At 36.7% G+C, this 12067-nt stretch overlaps 1 protein-coding gene across 2 annotated transcripts in view; it reads left to right on the top strand.

Annotated features, from left to right (window-relative positions):
- The window catches only part of LOC128657331 (gastrula zinc finger protein XlCGF26.1-like), a 41450-nt gene extending 37984 nt beyond the window's left edge, over positions 1 to 3466 (top strand). Inside the window, exon 5 of one of the 2 annotated variants that reach the window (XM_053711635.1) lies at positions 300 to 3466. In XM_053711635.1, the coding sequence (XP_053567610.1) occupies positions 300 to 1579 (1280 nt within the window). In that variant the 3' untranslated portion in view covers positions 1580 to 3466. Of the gene's footprint in view, positions 1 to 296 lie in introns of both variants that reach the window. The other variant, XM_053711634.1, reaches the window with a different exon arrangement.
- Positions 3467 to 12067: the final 8601 nt, after the last annotated feature.

Below are 12067 nucleotides of genomic sequence, written 5' to 3'. Positions count from 1 at the left end.
TTTTCTAAACGTATGCCTATGAACCAAATGTCTCTATGTAAGCGTAAGAAACCCAAATCTTTGTAGGCAATGCTGTAACTATGAATTATTCATGTAAGAGCAGCACTAACTCATTCCCTCGCTCACACTCACAATATTGCTTTCTCATTTTTCAGTTTTGAAGTTTGATTTGTATTGAAATAAATGCTGATTCTTACATTTTGTTTAACCTATCTTAATAAGAGTCATTAATGTAATATCTCTTATAAAGATAATTTTAACATAAATAACTTTACTCTCACTGTGTTTATTTTCAGTAGATCAATCGGTTAGCTCAGACAGTCCATGTCAAGAATGGCGTTCAGATGATTCTTTCATTTTCTTTGAAGATCCACAAAACCACATGGTGAATAAACCATTTTCATGTTTTGTATGTGGGAAAGGTTTTACCCACAAATCCCATCTTGCTACTCATCAAAAAACTCATTCAGGGGAGAAAGCATTTTCATGTTTTGTATGTGGGCAAAGTTTTACTCAGAAACCAAATCTTATTGACCATATGAAAATTCATACGGGAGAGAAAGCATTTTCTTGTGGTGTATGTGGGAAATATTTTACTCAAAAATCAAATCTTATTAGACATCAGAGGACTCATACAGGAAAGAAAGCATTTTCATGTTCTGAATGTGGGAAATGTTTTATCCAAAAAACACATCTTATTGCTCATCAGAAAGTATATAAACATGAGAAATCATTTCCCTGTTCTATATGTGGAAAATGTTTTACCCAGAAATCAGTTCTTATTGATCATCTGAAAATGCATACAGGGGAGAAGGCATTTTCATGTTCTGTATGTGGGAAATGTTTTATCCAGGAATCTGTTCTTAATGACCATCTGAAAATTCATACGGGAGAGAGAGAATTTTCATGTTTGGAATGTGGGAAAAGTTTTAAATTGAAGTCATGTCTTTTTAGACATCAGCAATATCATAAAGAGGAAGAAGTTTCATGTTCAGAATGTGGGGCATGTTTTAATCAGAAATCAAAACTTATTGCTCATCAGAAAATACATAAACGTGAGAAATCTTATTCCTGTTCTATATGTGGGAAATTTTTTAAACAGAAATCACATCTTAATACACATCACAAAACTCATACTGGAGAGAGAGCATTTTCATGTTCTGAATGTGGGAAATATTTTAGCCAGAAAGCAAATCTTATTGCTCATCAGAAAATACATACACGTGAAAAATCATTTTCATGTTCTGAATGTGGGGATTGTTTTACTTTGAAGCCAGATCTTGTTAATCACCAAAAACTTCATACTGCAGAGAAAATATTTGTGTGTAATGAATGTGGGAAATGTTTTACATTGAAATCAAGACTTAGTACACATCAGAAAATTCACACTGGAGAGAAAGCATTCTCATGTTCTGACTGTGGGAAATGTTTTCACCAGAAAGTAAATCTTATTGCTCATCAGAAAACTCATACAGGAGAGAAAGCCTTTTTATGTTCTGAATGTGGGAAACGTTTTACTCATAAATGGGTACTTATTAGACATCAGAAAATTCATACAAAAGAGAACTCTAATAGTTGATAGTAAGCCCACTTTAGTAAATGTTGTTTCCTCCCTGTTTGATGGAAACAGAAGCAATATTTGTAAATTGTCTACAACCACAAACAGTTTGTTATGCATGGTTGTAGATAAGTAGTAATTTACATACCCCTGTAGTATAATGAATACAACACACTTCAACTCAGTGATTTTTCTGATGCATTCTTGTAGCATGGGGGGTTGGGACTTCCATCAGCTGACATGTCAATTTTATAGGAGCTGTATACAGTTAGGCCCATAAGTATTTGGACAGTTACACAATCTTCATGGTTTTGGCTCTATACACAACTACAATAGTATTTAAATAAAGCAATTAGGATGTAATTAAAGTGCAAACTTTTAGATGTAACTGTTAAGAAATACAGCAGTTTTTTTTTATATATAGTCCCCCATTGTCAGAGGATCAAAACTAACATAATAATAAAAAATATTTTGTAACGAATGACTCCCTAAAGTCTGAAACTCATGGGCATCACAAAGTTTTGTGTTTTCTCCCTAGTGATGCTTTGCCAGGCCTTTTACAGAAGCTGTCTTAAATGTCTGCTTGTTTGTAAATAATTATGCCTTCAGCAAGTGAAATGCATATTCAGTTGGGTTGAGGTCAGTTGACTATAACAATATTCAATAATATTGGTTGCAGTATATTTTGGATACATTTATTCGTACTGTGAAGTGCTCTTATAAGTTTTGATGCATTTGGCTGAATTGAAGCAAACCGTATAACCCTATACACTTCATGTATCATCCTGCTACTTCTGTCAGAAGTCACATCATAAATAAACACTAGTGGCCAGTTACGCTGGCAGCCTTACATTCCCTTATCATTAAACTATCTCCACCATGTTTCACAGTTCACAGTTGATTTGATGTGTGGTTCAGATCATGAGCTGTTCATTCCCTTTCCCATACACTTCTCTTCCCATGAGTCTAGTACAGGTTGGTCTTAGTTTTATCTGTTTTCAGAATATTGTTGTTTTTTTACAAAGTCTAATCTGGCATTCCAATTTTTGAGGCTTAACAATGGTCTGCAACTTATGGTAAATTTATTTCATGAAGTCTTCTCTAGGAAGTAGACTTTGATTTGCTACCTCCCTAAGACGTGGCTAGATGCTTTGAAGGTTTTTCTTATCACTAATTAAAGAATTTAAAGATTATTCAACATAGTTGTCTTCCATAGTTGTTCAGGCCTTTTTAGTGTTGCTGAGCTCCCCAGTTCATTCCTTCATTTTATGAATATATCAAATTGTTGATTTGGCTACTCCTAACGTTTCTGGTATCTGATGGCTTTGTTTTATTTTTTTTTAGCCTAATGATGACCTGCTTTACTTGCATTGACTGTTCTTTTGGCTTAATTCTGATAGTTGACAGTAACAACTTGCAAATGCAAATTCCACATTTTTAAATCAAATCCAGACACTTGGCCATAAAAAAACTTCTCAGTAAATTGTCCAGTTACTTTTGGTTCCATGACAAGGAGGAAACTACATAATTACCTTCAAATTGAGTCTGCACTTTAAGTCCAACATCATTGTAAGACTTAAATTTCTTTCTTTTTTTTCTAACAGTTAAAAAAAACTTCAACATTCAATTTCCGAATACTTATGGACCTAACTGTATGTTATATAACTCCTGTTTAGCTAACTGTTTTGTTGACTATTCTACTATGTTAATTGGGGAATTGTTCCTCTGCTATATTATTGCATTGTTGTTTCTTATGTATTTTCTAATGTTGCATTGGTATTGTGCTGTGAAATTTTAAAAGAAAATTATATTTTCTCCTGTTTTGTATCTTGAGCCTTTCTCTTAATGAATTCTTGTGTTTATAAAATCTTAGAAATAAATTTAAAAAAACAAAACATCACAACACAATATTTGTTTGGCTGTACCACTTTTTTAAATGAGCATTTTTGACAATGTTTGAGCATTTGTGATGAAATGTTCTTGGTTATCTGATCTGGTTATGACCCATTAATTTGTGCTCTACATCCCAAAAAAAGTACCCCCCCTGCAGGATAACAACACCTCTAACCTCTTTTCTCTTCTTGGTGTAGTTATTAATGGCTGATGGGTTTTTAATTCAATCACTAAATAGAAGTCTATAGTTTTTATTTATTATTTATTATCGGTTATTTGTAGAGCGCCAACAGATTCCGCAGCGCTATAAACAAAGGGGGAGTACAACAAAACAATTATAGGGTAGAGGGCCCTGCCAATAGTTGCACTGTTGTAGTCAGCTCTTAAGAAGGTGATCTACTAACAGCTGGACTATTAGGCTTACATGCTAAGAGGGTTCAGGGGATTGCAGTGGAGGAGAGGAACTGGTATTAGGAAAGGTTAGCGTAGGTTGTATGCGTCCCTGAACAGTAGAGTCTTTAGGGAGCACTTGAAGCTTTTAAAACTAGAAGAGAGTCTTGTGGAGCGAGGCAGAGAGTTCCATAAGATGGGAGCCAGTCTGGAGAAGTCCTGTAAACGGGAGTGTGATGAGGTGACAAGAGAGGAGGAGAGTAGGAGGTCATGAGCAGAGCGAAGGGGACGGGAGGGAGAGTATCTGGAGACAAGGTCGGAGATGTAGGGGGGAGCAGTGCAGTTGAGGGCTTTTGTATGTCAGAGTGAGAGTTTTGTGTTTGATCCTAGAGGCAAGAGGAAGCCAGTGAAGGGATTGGCAGAGAGGCGCAGCAGATGAAGAGCGACGTGTAAGGAAGATGAGTCTGGCAGAGGCATTCATTATGGATTGTAAAGGAGCTAGGCGGCAGGTGGGGAGACCAGAGAGGACAGAGTTGCAGTAATCAAGGCGGGAAAGAATGAGAGAGTGGATTAAAATCTTAGTTGTGTCTTGTGTAAGGAAGTGTCTAATTTTAGAGATGTTTTTAAGGTGGAAGCGGCAGGCTTTAGCCAATGACTGAATGTGAGGAGTGAAGGAAAGATCTGAGTCGAATGTGATCCCGAGACATCGGGCGCGCGGGGTAGGGGTAATGATGAAGTTGTCGACAGTTATAGAGATATTGGGGGTGGAGATTTTGGAAGAAGGGGGGGAAAATGAGGAGCTCAGTTTTGGAGAGATTTAGCTTGAGGTAGTGAGAGGACATCCAGGAAGAGATGTGAGAAAGACAGTTAGTGACACGGGTTAGCAAGGAAGGAGATAGTTCTGGTGCAGAGAAGTAGATTTGGGTGTCATCGGCGTACAAATGATATTGGAAACCGTGGGACTTAATTAGGGAACCTAGTGATGATGTGTAGATTGAGAAGAGAAGGGGACAGAGGACAGAGCCTTGTGGTACTCCGACAGAAAGTGGTGACGGGGCGGAGGAGGCCCCAGCGAAGGCTGCACTGAAGGTACGGTTTGACAGATAGGAAGAGAGCCACGAAAGCGCTGTGTCACAGATGCCGAAGGATTGGAGGGTTTGGAGCAGAAGAGGATGGTCGACAGTGTCAAAGGCTGCGGACAGATCAAGGAGGATAAGCAGAGAGAAGTGGCCTTTTGATTTAGCTGTAAGTAGGTCGTTGGTGACCTTAACAATAGCTGTCTCTGTGGAGTGATAGGGACGAAATCCAGATTGCAGCGGGTCAAGAAGGGAGTTTAACATAAGGAAATGGGATAGGCGTGCATATACTAGTTTTTCGAGAAGCTTAGAAGCAAGAGGGAGGAGGGAAATTGGGCGGTAGTTGGATGGGGAGGTAGGATCAAGGGAAGGTTTTTTGAGGATAGGTGTGACCAGCGCATGTTTCATTGATGAGGGAAATGTACCAGTGCTGAGGGAGAGGTTGAAAGTGTGTGTTAGTATAGGGGTAAGGGTAGCAGAGAGAGAGGGGAGCAGCTGTGAGGGGATAGGGTCAAGGGGACAGGTAGTGAGGTGAGAGCGTAGTATAGGTGCTGAAACTTTGTCCTCAGTAACAGGGGAGAATGAACTAAGTTTCAGGTTATGAGGGTTGTGGGTGAGTGGGAGTATTTGAGGGGGGGGAGAGAATGGAATTGTGTTGAGAGCTGATTTCATGTCTGATGGAGTCAATTTTGTTAATGAAGTGACTGGCAAAGTCGTGGGCTGACAGAGAAGTTGTATTAGGAAGTGGGGGAGGGCGGAGGAGAGTATTGAAAGTGGAGAACAGACGTTTTGGGTTTGAAGAAAGATTAGAGATAAGAGTAGAGAAGTAGTGTTGCTTGTGGAGATTAAGGGCAGAGTAGTAGGAGTTCAAGATGAATTTGTAATGAAGAAAATCAGCTGAACTCCGTGATTTTCTCCAATGCCGTTCAGCAGTACGGGAACATCTGCGTAGGTACCGTGTCAGAGGAGTATGCCAGGGCTGGGGATGAGTGTGTGATTTCCTAACAGTGGTAAGGGGGGCGAGATTGTCAAGGACGGATATAAGGGTGGAATTGTAGTGGCAGATAGATTGTTCAGGGCAGGAAAATGTGGAGAAGGATGAGAGGAGCGGTTGAAGGGAATTAGCAAGTTGTTGCTGATCTAAAGACCTAATGCTTCTGTGAAGTTTGGTGTGAGGAGTAGAAGGTGGGAGAGTTGTAGGAAGGGATGATATGTTGTGAGATAGTGGGTGATGGTAGTGCGCTTAGTGTAGGGTATTAAACACCTTAACTGAATAGCAGATCCTTCAAGCTACTATAGTGAAAAAATGACAAGTGTGGGAGGGAAAGTAAGGGCGCTAGAAAAGCTAAAAATACCACAAAAAGCTAAGACAAAAATGTATAATGACCAGGAATTCTAATAGATTAATAATTTATTTAATGTGCCATAAGAAACAAATTTACAAAATTAAAAGGGACGTCTCCCAAAAAATTGCATAGTAAAAATCAGTTTAAAATTATTATAAATGAAGACTGTATTCCGATTAGACGTTGGATACTTTGTACATATAAAAGTTCATTCCTTAGGACCTTGCCAATTGCGAGATACAATGTCTAAATCTAAAGTCAGATGTCAGATATACAGATAATCTTGATTGTTGTTCTGTGTCATAATCCCACAATAGAGAATCTTTACTTCATTTGTATTTTAGTAGGCTAAAAGGTTAAAACGTCTTTACTTTAAAATGCTTAACGGCAACTTTACCAAAGTCCGGTCTCTGTCAGGCAACTCCGTGTGTGCTCCACGAGAATCCGGCGTCTGACGTCACGGTTTCCACCTTGAGGGCTCGCCTCTGATCAGCCAATTGGAACCTCCGCGGGTCCCTATCTGTTAGTCTGTTGTTATCCGGTCCGATTATTAGTAGTTAGCTTACAGTTGGAGGTTGCTCTTAGTGCTGTGCACGCCACCTCTTTTTAATATGGGTATCCGCCAGGGGATAAAAATAATGATGCAGTACAACCCGGGTTGATAATTCTTCTGTGCAAAGGTAGTGCACAGGTAGTTAATCCTTAAACTGTGTTGTGTGGGGCTGGTTTTCTACGCGTTTCACTCCTTTCAGAGCTTTATCAAGAATGACTAGCCCACATTATCCTCCTCCTTTTCAAGGTGTCTCTGTGTTCTGATTGGTCAAAGTTTTGCTTGATTAAAGAGATTGAGTTTTTCTGACATCTGACACTTTGTTTTTTTTTTTGTTTTTTCTGACATCTGACTCTTAGTTTTTCATATATCCTTAGTGGAATATTTACTGTATCTTTTAGGTCCTTTTCAAAAGGAGATTCACATTTCTTTTTATAATAATGGGTCATATTTAACAGTATTATTCAACTTCTATGTGGTATTTTACAAATATGTATTTAAAAAAATTGTCAGCAAAATTCTATTCTTTTAAAATCTAACTTTTTAATCCAAGATGAAAGGGGATACATCTAATTCGGAATTTAAACCTCTAGGGTTCAGTGTATCGTATTTAAAGATAAGTTCAGCCTCCTTGATTAGTAACTTTTTTTCAATGTTTCCCCCTCTCCAATGTTTTTTTATGGTTTTAATTCCCCAGTATGTTAAGTCCTTTGTTCTCCCTCTGTGAACTGTTTTGAAATGTTTGTACAAATAGGTGTCCTCCAACCCTTTCTCTATGCTCCTTAGGTGTTCCCTAATCCTATCCCTTATTGCTCTTTTCGTTTCTCCAATATAAAACAAATCACACGTGCATTTTAAAACATAAATGGCACATGTATGTGTACACCTGATTAGTTCTTTTATTTGAAAGATATCCTTGGAATTATTAAACTTAATTTCTTTAGTTTTTTAACTGTGACCACAGGCCTTGCAAGAGTAACAAGGAAAAAAGCCTACTGGTTTTGTACCAAATAGATTTTTTTGTATTGTCAGCTTTTTGTTGTTTTTTTGTCTTTTGAGCTCACTTGGTGCTAATATCGATTTTAGGTTTGTGGCTTTTTTAAAAATGAAGGTAGGGTTACTTGGAATTTTTTCTCCTAAGATGTTATCCTCTTTAAGGATGTGCCAGTGCTTTTTGACAATTTTCTTTACCAGATTGTAATCTACATTATACTCTGTAATGAAGGGTACTTTAATCTGTCCATCATTAATATCTTTAGTTTTCGCTTTATATTCTAACAGAGTTTTTCTCTCAGTGTTTGTAGCCCTTTGTATGGCTTTTAAACGATAAAAGTGTATATCCTGCGCAGATAACAGAAGGGAAAGGGGATATGGAATACCTCTGGCTCTCCTCAGCGGGTCCCTAGTGTACCCAATATGAAAGTAGAAAATAGATGGGGGTGGAGATGAGCGCCAAAAAAGGCTGAGGTAGGGAATGGGGACACCTGTTAGACTGATAGAGCGGTGTCCACAATGTAGGTTCTCTTGTTGACGTTGGTGGAATCGATGTACAAATAGTATAATAACTATAAATTAGTTGTAAACTTTAAGAATGTATATCAATGTTTAATCCACACAAAAATGTTAAAATATCTCAGATCTACTTAAAAACATACACAATCCTAAAAATAGAAATAAAAATAACAATCATATAAAATCATGGATCCATGTTACAATAAAATAAATGCAAAAAATGGGAATGCACAATAAAAACCTTTTTGCAATAATTGATCTTATAGACCAAGTATCCTAATTAGGCCACGTGTCCTAATTGGAGTAGTTTATTTAGAAACAGTCCAGATGGTGGTAAATGTTCTTATGGTTATATTTGTCCAATTAAATCACAATATGGCAAAAAAATTAGTGTCTCTGTCCGTGACCAATTCTGAAATAATTCCAAAGCAGTGTGTGTCCTGTGCCTGAAATGGTGAGAAAATGGAAAATCCAAAAATGTGTGATCACTTAATGTGAAAAAAAGGGGAAAAAATGGAGAAAAAATGGAGAAAAATGGAGAAAAAATGTGTAACCTTGCAAAAAATGTGAGAATCCTCCAGTTTATGTGGCAAAAAGTGAGTATTCAAGGTGATTAAAAAAGTGTCCAATGTGATATAGTGATTTCTGTGCAATGAAGTTGTAGCTCAGTATGATCCAATCAAAAACCAAATAACATTGTGCAAAAACCTGTAAAGAAAACAAACACTATGAACAGTGGAGGACCCCCACTTACAATCGCTTTGATGCCTTTAGAGAGACTGAAGGTAGAGAAGACCATAATACTAACACTAGTTCCCTTTTTTTAGAGAGGAGCCCTCTAAAGGAGGGCAACCAAATGTTTCCGATCAGGACAGAAAAAGAACTAAACCAGAAGAAAAAAAGAAGTTTAGAGGAAAGAGAGGAAGGGGAATGCTCAAACGAAGCAAAAAGGCTGAGATAGTTAAAGGTCAGCAGGGAATTTTCAATTTAAGCAGTATTCAACTAACGAAAGAGGAAGAAAAAGTTTTGGGTCTAGGTTTGTCTTATGCTCCGACAACTAGACTTAACAAATTCAATACCTATATTAATGTAAAAAAAATCGTAAGAAACTCAACCCTCAAAAGATTCTATCTAAAAAACCCTGCTGAAAAAGAGCTCACCACTAAACATGTAAATACAGAAAAATTCATACATTCCAATCTAAAACCAAAATCATATTTTAATCCCATACATTCTAAAGGTAACTATTTGGACACATTTGAAAAAATGGTTTTAAGTGATTTAAAAAAATGTAATCCACCAAAATTAAGAAAATATAATATGACTAAAAAAGAAAAAACTATACTGGACAATCTGAAAAGTAACACTGATTTGACCATTAAATCAGCTGATAAGGGCGGAGGGTTTGTCCTCATGGACACACAAAACTATCTAAAAGAAGCACACAGATTACTCAATGACAAAAAAACTTACAGAAAACTAGATTATGATCCAACAACAAAGTTCACACAGTCACTAGATAAGATCTTATTAGAAGGTAAAAAATTGCAAGTACTCAAAGAAAAAGAGTTTCAGTTTTTAACTCCAAAACATCCAAGAATCCCCATTTTTTATTTCCTCCCAAAAATCCACAAGTGTTTAAATAACCCACCGGGGAGGCCCATAATTTCAGGGATTGATTCCCTGTCAGCCAACTTGTCTAAATATATAGATGGTTACCTTCAGAAATATGTCCAAAAATTAGACTCTTACCTTAGGGATTCCACACAAGTTTTAAATATATTAAACTCTCTAAAATGGGAAGATGACATGTTCCTTGTGACCTGTGACGTGACGTCACTATACACTGTTATTGACCACACTAAAGGTATTAAAGCAATTGACACCTTTCTAAAACAGGATAGTGATATGAAGGAAATACAGAAAAACTTTATATTGAAAATTATAAAATTTATTCTAGAAAACAATTATTTTTCTTTTAATGACACTTTCTATATACAGGCAGAGGGTACAGCTATGGGTACAAGGTTTGCACCTAGCTACGCTAATTTATTCATGGGAGCCTGGGAGACCAAGTTTTTTGGCGAAGGTGGCTATGGTGCAAACCTTGTACTCTATAAAAGGTATATAGATGACCTTCTGCTTGTATGGAAAGGGTCGGAATTAGGACTCCTAACTCTCCTTGAACAAATGAATAATAACACCTATGGCCTAACCTTTACTCATAATTATAGTAAAACCGCCATAACATTTTTGGATTTAGAGATAATGACAATTAATAACATTATTGAAACTAAAACACACTTCAAAAAAGTAGACTGTAATACATATATTCATGCTGAAAGCTGCCATTTGAACACTTGGAAAGAGAATATACCTGTTGGACAGTGCCTAAGAATTAGGAAAAACTGCTCAAGACTAATTGACTTTGAGCAACAGGTTGCGATCCTAGAAGAAAGATTTAACTCTAGAGGCTATGATAAAGAACACACGAGAAAAGCCATACAAAGGGCTACAAACACTGAGAGAAAAACCCTGTTAGAATATAAAGCGAAAACTAAAGATATTAATGATGGACAGATTAAAGTACCCTTCATTACAGAGTATAATGTAGATTACAATCTGGTAAAGAAAATTGTCAAAAAGCACTGGCACATCCTTAAAGAGGATAACATCTTAGGAGAAAAAATTCCAAGTAACCCTACCTTCATTTTTAAAAAAGCCACAAACCTAAAATCGATATTAGCACCAAGTGAGCTCAAAAGACAAAAAAACAACAAAAAGCTGACAATACAAAAAAATCTATTTGGTACAAAACCAGTAGGCTTTTTTCCTTGTTACTCTTGCAAGGCCTGTGGTCACAGTAAAAAAACTAAAGAAATTAAGTTTAATAATTCCAAGGATATCTTTCAAATAAAAGAACTAATCAGGTGTACACATACATGTGCCATTTATGTTTTAAAATGCACGTGTGATTTGTTTTATATTGGAGAAACGAAAAGAGCAATAAGGGATAGGATTAGGGAACACCTAAGGAGCATAGAGAAAGGGTTGGAGGACACCTATTTGTACAAACATTTCAAAACAGTTCACAGAGGGAGAACAAAGGACTTAACATACTGGGGAATTAAAACCATAAAAAAACATTGGAGAGGGGGAAACATTGAAAAAAAGTTACTAATCAAGGAGGCTGAACTTATCTTTAAATACGATACACTGAACCCTAGAGGTTTAAATTCCGAATTAGATGTATCCCCTTTCATCTTGGATTAAAAAGTTAGATTTTAAAAGAATAGAATTTTGCTGACAATTTTTTTAAATACATATTTGTAAAATACCACATAGAAGTTGAATAATACTGTTAAATATGACCCATTATTATAAAAAGAAATGTGAATCTCCTTTTGAAAAGGACCTAAAAGATACAGTAAATATTCCACTAAGGATATATGAAAAACTAAGAGTCAGATGTCAGAAAAAAAAAAGAAAAAAACAAAGTGTCAGATGTCAGAAAAACTCAATCTCTTTAATCAAGCAAAACTTTGACCAATCAGAACACAGAGACACCTTGAAAAGGAGGAGGATAATGTGGGCTAGTCATTCTTGATAAAGCTCTGAAAGGAGTGAAACGCGTAGAAAACCAGCCCCACACAACACAGTTTAAGGATTAACTACCTGTGCACTACCTTTGCACAGAAGAATTATCAACCCGGGTTGTACTGCATCATTATTTTTATCCCCT

This window comes from Bombina bombina, chromosome 4 (assembly GCF_027579735.1).
Source record: "Bombina bombina isolate aBomBom1 chromosome 4, aBomBom1.pri, whole genome shotgun sequence".
Classification (NCBI taxonomy): Eukaryota; Metazoa; Chordata; class Amphibia; order Anura; family Bombinatoridae; genus Bombina; species Bombina bombina.
Note: the sequence above shows the minus strand (reverse complement) of the source record. Positions and strands in the feature narration are given on the sequence as shown.